The sequence below is a fragment of the Leptodactylus fuscus genome, chromosome 4 (genome assembly GCF_031893055.1).
Source record: "Leptodactylus fuscus isolate aLepFus1 chromosome 4, aLepFus1.hap2, whole genome shotgun sequence".
Taxonomy (NCBI): domain Eukaryota; kingdom Metazoa; phylum Chordata; class Amphibia; order Anura; family Leptodactylidae; genus Leptodactylus; species Leptodactylus fuscus.
In genome coordinates, this window is record NC_134268.1 from 4,891,843 (window position 1) to 4,909,583 (window position 17,741).

At 52.9% G+C, this 17,741-nt stretch overlaps 1 protein-coding gene across 1 annotated transcript; it reads left to right on the forward strand.

Moving 5' to 3' along the window:
• Positions 1–1,476: 1,476 nt before the first annotated feature.
• Positions 1,477–7,512, forward strand: FOXH1 (forkhead box H1). The gene is made up of 3 exons (XM_075271938.1): positions 1,477–1,740; positions 4,771–4,875; positions 6,535–7,512. Exons 1-3 carry the CDS (start codon positions 1,477–1,479, stop codon positions 7,510–7,512), a joined length of 1,347 nt encoding a protein of 448 aa, XP_075128039.1.
• The last annotated feature ends 10,229 nt before the right edge of the window (positions 7,513–17,741 follow it).

Below are 17,741 nucleotides of genomic sequence, written 5' to 3' on the forward strand. Positions count from 1 at the left end.
TATATGTATATGAGATTGTGTGGGGTTAGGGGCGAGGCTGTAGAGGGCAATATGAATTTTGTGGCTTGCTATGGTCCAAAGTGTGTGAGATTGCAGAGATGGTGGTGCGAGTTTGGGTTTTGTGGGGGTCCTGGCACAAACGTATGTGCGCTATTGTGACGAAAAGTAGCCTATTGTTTAATCGAGTGTATTAACTATGTTTGTGGAAAATTTCAGCCAAATCGGTGGAGCGGTTTTTGCGTGATTGACCGCCAAACATTCGAACATCCAAAGGGTCCTGGGAAAAACGTATGTGAGCTATTGTGACGAAAAGTAGCCTATTGCACAATCGAGTGTAGGGACTATGTTTGTGGAAAATTTCAGCCAATTCGGGGTCCAAAGTGTGTGAGATTGCAGAGATAGTGGTGTGAGTTTGGTTTTTGTGGGGGTCCTGGGAAAAACGTATGTGCGCTATTGTGACAAAAAGTAGCCTATTGTTTAATCGGGTGTATTAACTATGTTTGTGGAAAATTTCAGCCAAATCGGTCGAGCGGTTTTTCCGTGATTGAGGAACAAACATCCAAACATGCAAACATCCAAACACACAAACCCACAAACTTTCACATTTATAATATTAATAGGATAAGTGATATTTGTATAATCCTATGGGCAGATAATGTCAATCTCCCTTCTGTGAAACCCCTTTGATATAGGATACATATATATTGGTTAGGACAGTGACATATGGGGTTATATAGTTGTCCACTACTCCTTTACAGCAGCACAGTGTTGTATGGCAGAATTGTATAGATATCGGTAGTAGTATTATATGGGTTATATATGGAGATTTGTCTGGACCCTCTGAGTGACTACCTGGGTGTTGCCCCTATGTGTTCTCTATGTAGTGTATGGCGGTATTATATGGTTGATGTATGGAGACATATGTGGGCATTGTATGGCGGTATTATACATGTGATATATGGAGATTTGTCTGGACCCTCTGAGTGACTACCTGGGTGTTGTTCTCTATGTAGTGTGTGGCAGTATTATATGGTTGATGTATGGAGACATATGTGGGCATTGTGTGGCGGTATTATACATGTGATATATGGAGATGTGTGTGGACCCTCTGAATGACTACCTGTTGTGTATAGCAGTTTCCTTGTGTCCGGTGCTGTGGACCTGATATATCTGACTGTGTTTTTGTATATTTTTGTCCATTTGCCCCAGAGTGATCCATACATCAGTATACATATAGGGTTGGTCTCCAGTATGTGGCCATTAGCAGATGTCCTGTATTTGGCCTTTTACTTTCACACCTCTCTGTTTTGCCCCCCCCAGGACACTGGTCACTTCCCTCCCCCGGAGCCAGGTCTACTTTACATCAGAAAGGTCTGTTGGGGGCGGTCATCATGATAGACCCCCCCACCTTGTCCTGTACTGATGTCATTGTGCTCCAGGTCTATGATCTGTCCAGCCTGGTGACCCTTAAGCTCCATGGACCCCGCTGCTGCCACCGCTGCCCCCCCAGCCTGCTCTGAGCCCTGGGGACCCCCGTCCATAATCCAGGATGGAGGGCAGTGGAGCTCCGCTGATACCCCACAACCATCCCAATCCCAATCTCAGGACACCAAGGGCAAGAAGGAGCCCAAGAAGTCCAAGAGGAATTACCAGCGCTACGCCAAGCCACCCTACACCTACCTGGCCATGATCGCCCTTGTTATCCAGAACTCTCCTGACAAGATGCTCAAGCTCTCCCAGGTAAGGATTGGCCCCTCAATGAGCTGCGGTGAGACCCCCGGCTGGAGGGGTTCAGGCAGTGGAGTATTTAGTATCCTCACAGGACATGCTGGGACTTATAGTTAGTTGCAGTCACCCATCCCATCATTTTCTGGTGAGGTATCTGGTGTTTAGGTGTGGGAGTGTGGGGTCACAGGTCACATAGGGTCTGGGGTCTCCATACACACCTGTCCTCATAGAGCGTCCGTGTCCAGCAGTTTGTGGTCTATTCTGGACTGTTCTGTGGGGGAGACTGATGACGTCATCTCTGTTCATAAGTGTGAATGGATCCCTATGGTCCACCTCAATACTGGTCAGACTGGGGGCCCCCATATATAACCCGACGTCCCCCATACACTATACTGGTCAGACTGGGGGCCCCCTATAGAGACCTCCTTACTAACCCCCCATATACTATACTGGTTAGACTGGGGGCCCCCCATATATAACCCGACCTCCCTCCATACACTATACTGGTCAGACTGGGGGCCCCCCATATATAACCCGACTTCCCCCCATACACTATACTGGTCAGACTGGGGGCCCCCATATATAACCCGACCTCCCCCCATACACTATACTGGTCAGACTGGGGGCCCCCCATATATAACCCGACTTCCCCCCATACACTATACTGGTCAGACTGGGGGCCCCCATATATAACCTGCCCTCCCTCCATACACTATACTGGTCAGACTGGGGGCCCCCCATATATAACCCGACTTCCCCCCATACACTATACTGGTCAGACTGGGGGACCCCTATAGAGATCTCCCCACTAATCCTCCCCCCATCCCCATACACTATACTGGTCAGACTGGGGGCCCCCATATATAACCCGACCTCCCCCATACACTATACTGGTCAGACTGGGGCCCCCAATAGAGACCTCCTTACTAACCCCCCATACACTATACTGGTCAGACTGGGGGCCCCCAATAGAGACCTCCTTACTAACCCCCCATACACTATACTGGTCAGACTGGGGGCCCCCAATAGAGACCTCCTTACTAACCCCCCATACACTATACTGGTCAGATTGGGGGCCCCCATATATAACCTGACCTCTCCCCATACACTATACTGGTCAGACTGGGGGCCCCCATATATAACCTGACCTCCCCCCATACACTATACTGGTCAGACTGGGGGCCCCCTATAGAGATCTCCTTACTACCCCCCATCCCCATACACTATACTGGTCAGACTGGGGGCCCCCATATATAACCCGACCTCCCCCCAAACACTATACTGGTCAGACTGGGGGCCCCCTATAGAGACATCCTTACTAACCCCCCATATAATATACTGGTCAGACTAGGGCCCCCCCATACAGAGATCTCCTTACTAACCCCCCATACACTATACTGGTCAGACTGGGGGCCCCCCCATATATAACCCGACCTCCCCCCATACACTATACTGGTCAGACTGGGGGCCCCCATATATAACCCGACCTCCCCCCATACACTATACTGGTCAGACTGGGGGCCCCCATATATAACCCGACCTCCCCCCATACACTATACTTGTCAGACTGGGGGGCCCCTATGGAGACCTCCTTACTAACCCCCCATCCCCATACACTATACTGGTCAGACTGGGGGCCCCCATACAGAGATCTCCTTACTAGCTGTTTTTGAAGTCTCTAATACATCAGCTCTTAAGTTTGAGCGGTGACCCCCCCCCCCATTGTTCCCCCTTACCAATTGTCCTGGACATGATCCCCCTCCATTGTTATCCGGTTTATCTTCTTGTACAATAATCCCACTTGTTGTCTGAAGTTACAAGAAAAAATCCTCTTATACCTGAGGAGGAGGGGGGGGGGCAGAAGGGGCAAGTAATGTATATAGCATGGGATGGGCACTAGTGTGCATATATTATGGGGTGTGGGCACTAGTGTATATGGTGGGGGGGTACTGACATGCAGAATGGGGGGGGAGTATTCACTTCCAGTTTAGCACAGATTTATATAGTTTTTTTTTTTTTTGGAGGGGGGGGGGGGCTCTCATCCAAATTAGTGCAGACTGGGGGAGGGGTCTTTCACAGGCAGCTGAGACCCTGATAACTTTGGGATTCTCATCTCTTACTGTAAACGAAACCTGAAGGCAAAAGGTCAGGAAATAAAGCCTTGCTGGTAGGGGGGTCTCAGCGGGGGTCCTGTAGATGTGACAGTGACAGCTCTGAGATAAGGCCGGACCCCCTGCTGGAGCCGCAGTCACAGCCTGATCCCAATCTTATCTAATCCTGAAGACAAGTGAGGGAATGTGAGAAGAGAAGACCCCCAATAATACAACCCAACCTCCCCCCAACAATACAACCCGACCTCCCCCCAACAATACAACCCGACCTCCCCCCAACAATACAACCCGACCTCCCCCCAACAATACAACCCGACCTCCCCCCAACAATACAACCCGACCTCCCCCCAACAATACAACCCGACCTCCCCCCAACAATACAACCCGACCTCCCCCCAACAATACAACCCGACCTCCCCCCAACAATACAACCCGACCTCTCCCCAACAATACAACCCGACCTCCCCCCAACAATACAACCCGACCTCCCCCCAACAATACAACCCGACCTCCCCCCAACAATACAACCCGACCTCCCCCCAACAATACAACCCGACCTGCCCCCAACAATACAACCCGACCTGCCCCCAACAATACAACCCGACCTGCCCCCAACAATACAACCCGACCTCCCCCCAACAATACAACCCGACCTCCCCCCAACAATACAACCCGACCTCCCCCCAACAATACAACCCGACCTCCCCCCAACAATACAACCCGACCCTCCCAATAGAGACCCCCCTTGGTTTGTTCACGCAGTGCTCCAGATTTCCTGTGTCAGGCCGTAGTGTGGAGGCGCCATAACTACTGTGCGCCATTTTATCCGTACGTCTTACAGCCTCTTCTCCGCTACCCGGTCGTTGTGTTTTTCCTGTTTTCTGGTATTTGCTGCCTCTGGTCACATTAACCCTTTCATATGACCTCTCAGATACTGCAGAGCATCAAAAAGCTGTTCCCGTTCTTCAGTGGGGATTACGTAGGATGGAAGGACTCAATACGCCACAACCTCTCCAGCAACAACTGCTTCAGGAAGGTACAGTACAACCTCTCTATATGGAGAGCCACTGCACAGTACAACTTCCCTCTGTGGAGAGCCACTGCACAGTACAACCTCTCTATATGGACAGCCACTGCACAGTACAACCTCTCTATATGGACAGCCACTGCACAGTACAACCTCTCTATATGGACAGCCACTGCACAGTACAACCTCTCTATATGGACAGCCACTGCACAGTACAACTTCTCTATATGGAGAGCCACTGCACAGTACAACTTCTCTATATGGAGAGCCACTGCACAGTACAACTTCTCTATATGGAGAGCCACTGCACAGTACAACTTCTCTATATGGAGAGCCACTGCACAGTACAACTTCTCTATATGGAGAGCCACTGCACAGTACAACTTCTCTATATGGAGAGCCACTGCACAGTACAACTTCTCTATATGGAGAGCCACTGCACAGTACAACTTCTCTATATGGAGAGCCACTGCACAGTACAACCTCTCTATATGGACAGCCACTGCACAGTACAACCTCTCTATATGGACAGCCACTGCACAGTACAACTTCTCTATATGGAGAGCCACTGCACAGTACAACTTCTCTATATGGAGAGCCACTGCACAGTACAACTTCTCTATATGGAGAGCCACTGCACAGTACAACTTCTCTATATGGAGAGCCACTGCACAGTACAACTTCTCTATATGGAGAGCCACTGCACAGTACAACTTCTCTATATGGAGAGCCACTGCACAGTACAACTTCTCTATATGGAGAGCCACTGCACAGTACAACTTCTCTATATGGAGAGCCACTGCACAGTACAACTTCTCTATATGGACAGCCACTGCACAGTACAACCTCTCTATATGGACAGCCACTGCACAGTACAACCTCTCTATATGGACAGCCACTGCACAGTACAACTTCTCTATATGGAGAGCCACTGCACAGTACAACTTCTCTATATGGAGAGCCACTGCACAGTACAACTTCTCTATATGGAGAGCCACTGCACAGTACAACTTCTCTATATGGAGAGCCACTGCACAGTACAACTTCTCTATATGGAGAGCCACTGCACAGTACAACTTCTCTATATGGAGAGCCACTGCACAGTACAACTTCTCTATATGGAGAGCCACTGCACAGTACAACCTCTCTATATGGACAGCCACTGCACAGTACAACCTCTCTATATGGACAGCCACTGCACAGTACAACTTCTCTATATGGAGAGCCACTGCACAGTACAACTTCTCTATATGGAGAGCCACTGCACAGTACAACTTCTCTATATGGAGAGCCACTGCACAGTACAACTTCTCTATATGGAGAGCCACTGCACAGTACAACTTCCCTCTATGGATAGCCATAGCACAGTACAACTTCCCTTCCGCTATAGTTGTAGGGGTATCTAAGCCTGAAGGCGTTTTCTCTCTCCTCTGGTCATCTCTTGGTTCTCTGTAGACTCGTTGGGGGGGGGGATGTTACTTGAGATCCCATGAGTAGGGTGAGCGAGGCCCAGGACTTCCTCTGCAGGGACAGTGGGGCCATGTAAGGTCTGTATATGGAGGGGTTTAGCGTCCCTTCTGTCCATGGTTTCTTCGTCAGATGCTTCTATGGCTGGTGCAATCTTGTAGATTCCCTATCAGGGTCTCATATCTTGTGACTTTCTTGCAGGTGCTGAAGGATCCCAAGAAGCCCAAGTCCAAAGGTAATTTCTGGATGGTGGACGTGAGCCAGATCCCTGAGGAGGCGATGAAGCTGCAGAATACGGTCATGTCTCGAGGTGATGGATTCTCACTCTTTGTCCATGACTTGTCTCCTTACATTCTGCACAACTACAAGTATGGAGGCATCAAAGATCTCAACCAGAAGATGCCCGGCAGTAACTACTCCAGTGACAGCTCCTCAGAAGAAGAATCTAGTCTCTCCAATGGAGTCAAACACAACAACTCCTTCATGATCAACTCATTACTCCATGACCTCCAAGACATTGACCTTCCAGATGTCTCCAAGACTGTAGAGAATGGAAAGGGTCTCTCCCTGAGCAGCAACTCTTGGGCTCTGGCTCCTGGTCTGTACAAGTCCTCGCACTTACATGGGAGCTCCAGTAGTCCCAGCTTCTCCACCAGCCATTCCATTCACTCCTCGTCTAGCGGCAGTCTGTCCACCATGTCTCCTGGCAGCTGTGATGACCATCCTGAGCATTGGAGGGAAGTCCTTGCATCTCCTCAGCGCAGGTCTGTGAAAGCTGTCCAAGAAGATGAGAGTAAGAGTGGTAGTTCTGATTCATGTTCTCCCTGCGGAGCCCCATCTAGGGCCTCACTAACTCCTTCAGAGCTTCCAACATCTTACTCCAAGTGCGTCCCACCCAATGTCTTGGCTCCTCCCAGCGTTCTTCCTTTCTTCCCTTTTTCTCAGTCTCCCTACTATAACTATGGACCTTCCCCATACATGACACCCCCGTACTGGGGACTCCTGACACAACCAGCAAACCCCAGCCTGGAGAATCCACACCCAGCCCCCACACTGGAGCTTGACAGCATGTTGAAGGCCGTGCCACCCAACAAGAGCGTGTTTGATGTCCTGGCCAGTCACCCGGCAGATCTCATTCACCCAGCTGTCCTTTACTTTTCCAGCTCCAGCAGCCAGTGACAGGACAGTCTCTTCTGTAATCGCCATGTTCTTTATTGGACGCAAGATCTCTGAGGACTGTAGAAGACTTCTTAGGGTTGTCTGGACTAAGCTGGAAGTATCTGAAGACTGGAGAGTGACCATTGAAAGTAGATGGGCACCAATGGGGGGCGCTGTGCTCTGTGGTGAAGGATTAGGGATGTTGCACATAAATCTTCCATTGACTGTCGTGGGCTGGGATTTTTCAGAAGATGAACCTGTGATATTTATGGTGGTTAGATGTGTCTGCCGTAGGTGTATAGATCATGCATACTGACTGTCTCCACTCCGCCATCACTGTGATCTAGGCCAGGATGGGTTGTACATAGGACTTGTATGTTCTTCTTGATCCACTCGTACGTTAAGATTTAGCTTTTTACTCTTGAGCCTTTTATGTAAGTTTATGCATCACTAGAACCTTACAGACTGGTCATGACTTTTACGTGTAAGAAACACGTATGACCACTGTCAGTCTGGCCGTGGGATATGACATGTCACCGCTGTCCTCCTGGATGTGGGATGTCACATGTGACTGCTGTCCTCCTGGACGTGTGACCGCTGTCCTCCTGGGCGTGGGATGTGACGTGTGACCGCTGTCCTCCTGGACGTGGGATATGATGTGGGACCGCTGTCCTCCTGGACGTGGGATATGATGTGGGACCGCTGTCCTCCTGGACGTGGGACCGCTGTCCTCCTGGACGTGGGACCGCTGTCCTCCTGGACGTGGGACCGCTGTCCTCCTGGACGTGGGACCGCTGTCCTCCTGGACGTGGGACCGCGTGACCGCTGTCCTCCTGGACGTGGGATGTGACGTGTGACCGCTGTCCTCCTGGACGTGGGATGTGACGTGGGACCGCTGTCCTCCTGGACGTGGGACCGCTGTCCTCCTGGACGTGGGACCGCTGTCCTCCTGGACGTGGGACCGCTGTCCTCCTGGACGTGGGACCGCTGTCCTCCTGGACGTGGGACCGCTGTCCTCCTGGACGTGGGACCGCTGTCCTCCTGGACGTGGGACCGCTGTCCTCCTGGACGTGTGACGTGACGTGTGACCGCTGTCCTCCTGGACGTGTGACGTGACGTGTGACCGCTGTCCTCCTGGACGTGTGACGTGACGTGTGACCGCTGTCCTCCTGGACGTGTGACCGCGTGACCGCTGTCCTCCTGGACATGTGACCGCTGTCCTCCTTGGTGGATGATCTGACTCCTGTAGTTCTTGTAAATACATTATCTTTATTGTGGCTGTAAGGTTCTGGTTATGGGGGGGCTCCGCAGGCCGAGGTCTGTATGATAAGGCAGCTCTCCTCAGCAGAAGGGAAGGTCACAATATTCCAAGCTTGGGGCCACGTGTCTGCTACATTGTACCTGATGAAGAATTGGGGAGCTGATGGATGACCCCAGGGCTGTAGATGTCATCTCCTGGTGTCCTCCACCACCCACCCCCACCCCCGGACGCTGCTGACCTCTGACCTCTGCCCTGGGATTTGCTGAGGATTTTATTTGTACATCAGACTTTTTAGATATTTTTGTTTGCACTTTATCTGCTCGCACTTTATCTGCTCTCTAATAAATATTGCTCACATTCCCTCTCGTCTCCAGAAGTCTTTATAAATGGAGAGACCTCAGACCAAAATAATCCTGCACTGGCCGCTCCGCGATGAGAGGGCCATTGGTAGAGGAGACTATAATAGGATCATCACTGGTGGTCTGTGGAAGTCAGTGGGCATGTGTCACAGACAATCCCTGGTGTCAGTGGTTACTGCGATCCATGGGCTCCAGTACAGTCTATGGCCCTTCTCCTGGTTCTCTGAGTGCAGGGATCTGAAGTGACAGGCACTGGTCCAGAGAGGGCAGGGATCTGGAGTGACGGATGATGTTCCAGAGAGTCCAGGGATCTGGAGTAACGGGTGGTGGGCCAGAGAGTGCAGGGATCCGGAGTGACGGATGATGTTCCAGAGAGTCCAGGGATCTGGAGTGATGGGTGGTGGGCCAGAGGGTACAAGGATCTGGAGTGATGGGTGGTGGTCCAGAGAGTGCAGGGATCTGGAATGATGGGTGGTGGGCCAGAGAGTGCAGGGATCTAGAGTGACGGATGATGGTTCATAGAGTGCAGGGATCTGGAGTGACGGATGATGGTTCAGAGAGTGCAGGGATCTGGAGTGACGGATGATGGTTCAGAGAGTGCAGGGATCTGGAGTGATGGGTGGTGGGCCAGAGAGTGCAGGGATCTGGAGTGACGGATGATGGTTCAGAGAGTGCAGGGATCTGGAGTGATGGGTGGTGGGCCAGAGAGTGCAGGGATCTGGAGTGACGGATGATGGTTCAGAGAGTGCAGGGATCTGGAGTGACGGATGATGGTCCAAAGAGTGCAGGGATCCGGAGTGACGGATGATGTTCCAGAGAGTGCAGGGATCTGGAGTGACGGATGATTTTCCAGAGAGTGCAGGGATCTGGAGTGACGGATGATGGTCCAGAGAGTGCAGGAATCTGAAGTAACGGGCGCTGCTCCAGAGAGTGCAGGGAACCGGAGTGACGGATGATAGTCCAGAGAGTGCAGGGATCTGGAGTGATGGGTGGTGGTCCAGAGAGTGCAGGGATCTGGAGTGACGGGTGGTGGTCCAGAGAGTGCAGGGATCTGGAGTGACGGATGGTGGGCCAGAGAGTGCAGGGATCTGGAGTGACGGATGATGGTTCAGAGAGTGCAGGGATCTGGAGTGACGGATGATGGTTCAGAGTGCAGGGATCTGGAGTGACGGATGATGGTTCAGAGAGTGCAGGGATCTGGAGTGATGGGTGGTGGGCCAGAGAGTGCAGGGATCTGGAGTGACGGATGATGGTTCAGAGAGTGCAGGGATCTGGAGTGATGGGTGGTGGGCCAGAGAGTGCAGGGATCTGGAGTGACGGATGATGGTTCAGAGAGTGCAGGGATCTGGAGTGGCGGATGATGGTCCAAAGAGTGCAGGGATCCGGAGTGACGGATGATGTTCCAGAGAGTGCAGGGATCTGGAGTGACGGATGATTTTCCAGAGAGTGCAGGGATCTGGAGTGACGGATGATGGTCCAGAGAGTGCAGGAATCTGAAGTAACGGGCGCTGCTCCAGAGAGTGCAGGGAACCGGAGTGACGGATGATAGTCCAGAGAGTGCAGGGATCTGGAGTGATGGGTGGTGGTCCAGAGAGTGCAGGGATCTGGAGTGACGGGTGGTGGTCCAGAGAGTGCAGGGATCTGGAGTGACGGGTGGTGGGCCAGAGAGTGCAGGGATCTGGAGTGACGGATGATGGTTCAGAGAGTGCAGGGATCTGGAGTGACGGATAATGGTCCAGAGAGTGCAGGGATCTGGAGTGACGGATGATGTTCCAGAGAGTGCAGGGATCTGGAGTGACGGATGATGTTCCAGAGAGTGCAGGGATCTGGAGTGACGGATGATGTTCCAGAGAGTGCAGGGATCTGGAGTGACGGATGATGTTCCAGAGAGTGCAGGGATCTGGAGTGACGGATGATGTTCCAGAGAGTGCAGGGATCTGGAGTGACGGATGATGTTCCAGAGAGTGCAGGGATCTGGAGTGACGGATGATGGTCCAAAGAGTGCAGGGATCTGGAGTGACGGATGATGGTCCAGAGAGTGCAGGGATCTGGAGTGACGGATGATTTTCCAGAGAGTGCTGGGATCCGGAGTGACGGATGATGGTCCAGAGAGTGCAGGGAACCGGAGTGACGGATGATGGTCCAAAGAGTGCAGGGATCCGGAGTGACGGATGATGTTGCAGAGAGTGCAGGGATCCGGAGTGACGGATGATTTTCCAGAGAGTGCAGGGATCTGGAGTGATGGATGATGGTCCAGAGAGTGCAGGGAACCGGAGTGACGGGTGGTGGTCCAGAGAGTGCAGGGATCTGGAGTGACGGGTGGTGGTCCAGAGAGTGCAGGGATCTGGAGTGACGGGTGGTGGTCCAGAGAGTGCAGGGATCTGGAGTGACGGGTGGTGGTCCAGAGAGTGCAGGGATCTGGAGTGACGGGTGGTGGTCCAGAGAGTGCAGGGATCTGGAGTGACGGGTGGTGGTCCAGAGAGTGCAGGGATCTGGAGTGACGGGTGGTGGGCCAGAGGGTGCAGGGATCTGGAGTGACGGGTGGTGGGCCAGAGAGTGCAGGGATCTGGAGTGACGGGTGGTGGGCCAGAGAGTGCAGGGATCTGGAGTGACGGATGATGGTCCAAAGAGTGCAGGGATCTGGAGTGACGGATGATGGTCCAAAGAGTGCAGGGATCCGGAGTGACGGATGATGTTCCAGAGAGTGCAGGGATCCGGAGTGACGGATGATGGTCCAAAGAGTGCAGGGATCCGGAGTGACGGATGATGGTCCAGAGAGTGCAGGGATCTGGAGTGACGGATGATGGTCCAGAGAGTGCAGGGATCTGGAGTGACGGATGATGGTCCAGAGAGTGCAGGGATCTGGAGTGACGGATGATGGTCCAGAGAGTGCAGGGATCTGGAGTGACGGATGATGGTCCAGAGAGTGCAGGGATCTGGAGTCATGGATGAAGGTCCAGAGAGGTTTTGGTCCCTCAGGCTCATTTAGCACACGGGGTGTCTTATACCTCGGAGTAAAATCCGTGGAGACTCATGTGAGGTAAGAAAAATAAGTATTTTATCCCCCCCCCCCCCCTCTCCTGGGCCTGCACCAATCATTCTCTCAGATATGAAAATTTGGGCCAAGTGATAGAGCTGGAGTAACAAGAACACTGAGGAGCTGCATGGATCTAGTCATGTGACGACCGTAACAGGCGACGCAATTCACTGGCTCCACCGAGTCCTCTTCTCTCTGTGACGCTCTTGACCATCGTCACTGTCACCTTTTCTCTTCTTACAAGATACAAATGAGCTTTATTAGCGTTCCCAAAGAATAAGACATTTGGTGTTGCCAAAGCAAAAAGGGGGTTGGGGGTGGTAGTGGCGGGTAGGGGGTCTGTGGGTTGGGGGCTTGAGTGTCTTTAGGGTCTCGTCGTCCTTGTATGGGGCATGTGGCTATGGGGGTAGACAGTTGATGGGGCGGGGCTTAGTGGTGTGTGGGTGGGGGGTTTGATAGTCCATGGGGGGTTTGATAGTCCATGCGTCTCATCTTCCTCTTGTTTGGTGACAGCTGGACACGTATTGGGCAGCGATCTCCACAGTGGCCTCTTCTTCTCCCAGTAGGATGTAGAGTTTCCTCTTCTCCCAGTCTGGGATGTGGGCAGAGAGTCTTTGGTAGTAGACGGCCCTCACAGCTGAGTATTTGGTGCAGTGTAGCAGGAAGTGGGTCTGGTCTTCTAGGGCCCCCTAGTCACAGTGCTGGCACAGTCTCTTCTCCCGTGGCTTGTACGTCTGCCTGTATCGCCCCGTCTCTATCTCTAGGTTGTGGGCGCTCAGTCTGTACCGGCTCAGGGTCTGTCTGTGCTTGGGGTGGCGTATTCTCTCCAATTCTCTCCAGTTTTCTCTTCTTAGGGTGCATTCACACTGAGTAAACGCTAGCTTATTCTGAACGTAAAACACGTTCAGAATAAGCGGCGTCTAAAGCAGCTCCATTCATTTCTATGGGAGCGGGGATACGAGCGCTCCCCATAGAAATGAATGGGCTGCTTCTTTCACTCCGTGCAGTCCCATTGAAGTGAATGGGGAGTGCCGGCGTATACGGCAAGCTCTGCTCATGCCGGAGCGTACACGCCGGCACTCCCCATTCACTTCAATGGGACTGCACGGAGTGAAAGAAGCAGCCCATTCATTTCTATGGGGAGCGCTCGTATCCCCGCTCCCATAGAAATGAATGGAGCTGCTTTAGACGCCGCTTATTCTGAACGTGTTTTACGTTCAGAATAAGCTAGCGTTTACTCAGTGTGAATGCACCCTTACTGACCTACCATGGAGTAGTCCTAGATCTTGCTGCAGGTACATCATGTAGACAGTAGGTGGCAGCACTGCAGTGGACATGACTATTTGTGACAATTCCCTGCGGACACATCACTGGACGAGAAGGCGAATCTGATATTCTGGAACCTACAAAGCCCAGATAGTAAGGCAATAGTGAGTGTAATAGTGGCCTAGACACAAGAGCCAGGGGGCGCTATGACCATATCCTACTCTATAGTACTGACTCATTCTATGGCACATTGTCCTCCGGGGTCAGAGCGGTTGATAAGGATTAGTTATAGACTTCTCTCCTCAGCTCTGTTGTCTTCCCTCGGGTGAGTTGTCAGGAGGTTGTGGCCTCTCGTGTGTCACAATGGTGACCTATAACAGTCACGTCCTGGTGTGTCCTCCTCAGCAGAGCCTTCAGGTTTCTTGTCCCCCGCCCAGCCCGGCTCTCACCACTTCTGACCAAAGCTGAACTTATTTCCACAAGAAAAGACTCAAGAAAATGCAGCAAAAGTTCTCATGTAAAGCAGAATAGTAATGTATGGAGAGGAAACCCCCAAATATCAGAGGGTGGAGGGAGGATGGGAGTAGTAGTAGGAGGTCATGGCTGGGAGTAGTAGGAGGAGAAGCTCATGGCTGGGAGTAGTAGTCATGGCTGGGAGTAGGAGGAGGAGGTCATGGCTGGGAGTAGTAGGAGGTCATGGTTGGGAGTAGTAGTCATGGCTGGGAGTAGGAGGAGGTCATGGCTGGGAGGAGGAGGAGGAGGTCATGGCTGGGAGTAGTAGGAGGTCATGGCTGGGAGTAGTAGGAGGAGGTCATGGCTGGGAGTAGTAGGAGGTCATGGCTGGGAGGAGTAGGAGGAGGTCATGGCTGGGAGGAGTAGTCATGGCTGGGATTAGTAGGAGGTCATGGTTGGGAGTAGTAGTCATGGCTGGGAGTAGGAGGAGGTCATGGCTGGGAGTAGTAGGAGGAGAAGCTCATGGCTGGGAGTAGTAGGAGGTCATGGTTGGGAGTAGTAGTCATGGCTGGGAGTAGGAGGAGGTCATGGCTGGGAGGAGTAGGAGGAGGAGGAGGTCATGGCTGGGAGGAGTAGTAGTAGGAGGAGGTCATGGCTGGGAGGAGTAGGAGGTCATGGCTGGGAGGAGTAGGAGGTCATGGCTGGGAGTAGTAGGAGGTCATGGCTGGGAGTAGTAGGAGGTCATGGCTGGGAGTAGTAGTAGGAGGAGGTCATGGCTGGGAGGAGTAGGAGGTCATGGCTGGGAGGAGTAGGAGGTCATGGCTGGGAGTAGTAGTAGGAGGTCATGGCTGGTAGTAGTAGTAGTAGTAGTAGGAGGTCATGGCTGGGAGTAGTAGTAGGAGGAGGTCATGGCTGTCAGTAGTAGTAGGAGGTCATGGCTGGGAGTAGTAGTAGGAGGTCATGGCTGGGAGTAGTAGTAGGAGGAGGTCATGACTGGGAGTAGTAGTAGTAGTAGGAGGAGGTCATGGCTGGGAGTAGTAGTAGGAGGAGGAGGTCATGGCTGTCAGTAGTAGTAGGAGGTCATGGCTGGGAGTAGTAGGAGGTCATGGCTGGGAGTAGTAGGAGGAGGTCATGGCTGGGAGTAGTAGGAGGAGGTCATGGCTGGGAGTAGTAGTAGGAGGAGGTCATGGCTGGGAGTAGTAGTAGGAGGAGGAGGTCATGGCTGTCAGTAGTAGTAGGAGGTCATGGCTTGGAGTAGTAGGAGGTCATGGCTGGGAGTAGTAGGAGGAGGTCATGGCTGGGAGTAGTAGGAGGAGGTCATGGCTGGGAGCAGTAGTAGGAGGTCATGGCTGGGAGTAGTAGTAGGAGGTCATGGCTGGGAGTAGTAGGAGGAGGAGGTCATGACTGGGAGTAGTAGGAGGAGGTCATGGCTGGGAGCAGTAGTAGGAGGAAGTCATGGCTGGGAGTAGTAGGAGGAGGAGGTCATGGCTGGGAGGAGGAAGAGGTCATGGCTGGGAGGAGGAGGAGGAGGTCATGGCTGGGAGTAGTAGGAGGTCATGGCTGGAAGTAGTAGTAGGAGGTCATGGCTGGGAGTAGGAGGAGGAGGAGGTCATGGCTGGGAGTAGTAGGAGGTCATGACTGGGAGTAGTAGGAGGAGGAGGTCATGGCTGGGAGTAGTAGGAGGAGGAGGTCATGGCTGGGAGTAGTAGGAGGAGGTCATGGCTGGGAGTAGTAGTAGTAGGAGGTCATGGCTGGGAGTAGTAGTAGTAGGAGGTCATGGCTGGGAGTAGTAGGAGGAGGTCATGGCTGGGAGTAGTAGGAGGTCATGGTTGGGAGTAGTAGTCATGGCTGGGAGTAGTAGGAGGTCATGGCTGGGAGTAGTAGGAGGTCATGACTGGGAGTAGTAGGAGGTCATGGCTGGGAGTAGTAGGAGGAGGTCATGGCTGGGAGTAGTAGGAGGTCATGGCTGGGAGGAGTAGGAGGAGGAGGAGGTCATGGCTGGGAGGAGTAGGAGGAGGAGGAGGTCATGGCTGGGAGGAGTAGGAGGTCATGGCTGGGAGGAGTAGGAGGTCATGGCTGGGAGTAGTAGGAGGTCATGGCTGGGAGTAGTAGTAGGAGGAGGTCATGGCTGGGAGGAGTAGGAGGTCATGGCTGGGAGGAGTAGGAGGTCATGGCTGGGAGGAGTAGGAGGTCATGGCTGGGAGGAGTAGGAGGTCATGGCTGGGAGTAGTAGTAGGAGGTCATGGCTGGTAGTAGTAGTAGTAGTAGGAGGAGGTCATGGCTGGGAGTAGTAGTAGGAGGAGGTCATGGCTGTCAGTAGTAGTAGGAGGTCATGGCTGGGAGTAGTAGTAGGAGGTCATGGCTGGGAGTAGTAGTAGTAGTAGGAGGTCATGGCTGGGAGTAGTAGTAGGAGGTCATGGCTGGGAGTAGTAGTAGGAGGAGGTCATGACTGGGAGTAGTAGTAGTAGTAGTAGGAGGTCATGGCTGGGAGTAGTAGGAGGAGGAGGAGGTCATGGCTGTCAGTAGTAGTAGGAGGTCATGGCTTGGAGTAGTAGGAGGTCATGGCTGGGAGTAGTAGGAGGAGGTCATGGCTGGGAGTAGTAGGAGGAGGTCATGGCTGGGAGCAGTAGTAGGAGGTCATGGCTGGGAGTAGTAGTAGGAGGTCATGGCTGGGAGTAGTAGGAGGAGGTCATGGCTGGGAGCAGTAGTAGGAGGTCATGACTGGGAGTAGTAGGAGGTCATGGCTGGGAGTAGTAGGAGGTCATGGCTGGGAGTAGTAGGAGGTCATGGCTTGGAGTAGTAGTAGGAGGAGGTCATGGCTGGGAGTAGTAGGAGGAGGTCATGGCTGGGAGCAGTAGTAGGAGGTCATGGCTGGGAGCAGTAGTAGGAGGTCATGGCTGGGAATAGTAGGAGGTCATGGCTGGGAGTAGTAGGAGGTCATGGCTGGGAGTAGTAGGTCATGGCTTGGAGTAGTAGGAGGTCATGGCTGGGAGTAGTAGTAGGAGGTCATGGCTGGGAGTAGTAGGAGGAGGTCATGGCTGCAGCACTTTTCTCTCTGCATGTTTCGCGCTGACTCTGATGGGAAACCACATGGACATCATTATATTCTATGGGGTCCGCGTGTTTTCCCAAGTAGGCGCTCATGGCGGTCATGGCTGGGAGTAGTAGTAGGAGGAGGTCATGGCTGGGAGTAGTAGGAGGTCATGGCTGGGAGTAGTAGTAGTAGGAGGTCATAGCTGGGAGTAGTAGGAGGAGGAGGTCATGGCTGGGAGTAGGAGTAGTAGGAGGTCATGGCTGGGAGTAGTAGTAGGAGGAGGTCATGACTGGGAGTAGTAGGAGGAGGTCATGGCTGGGAGCAGTAGTAGGAGGAAGTCATGGCTGGGAGTAGTAGGAGGTGGAGGTCATGGCTGGGAGGAGGAGGAGGTCATGGCTGGGAGGAGGAGGAGGAGGTCATGGCTGGGAGTAGTAGGAGGTCATGGCTGGGAGTAGTAGTAGGAGGTCATGGCTGGGAGTAGTAGTAGGAGGAGGTCATGGCTGGGAGTAGTAGTAGTAGGAGGTCATGGCTGGGAGTAGTAGGAGGAGGAGGTCATGGCTGGGAGTAGTAGTAGGAGGAGGTCATGACTGGGAGGAGTAGTAGTAGGAGGAGGTCATGGCTGGGAGTAGTAGGAGGAGGAGGTCATGGCTGGGAGGAGGAGGAGGTCATGGCTGGGAGGAGGAGGAGGAGGTCATGGCTGGGAGTAGTAGGAGGTCATGGCTGGAAGTAGTAGTAGGAGGTCATGGCTGGGAGTAGTAGGAGGAGGAGGTCATGGCTGGGAGTAGTAGGAGGTCATGACTGGGAGTAGTAGTAGGAGGAGGTCATGGCTGGGAGTAGTAG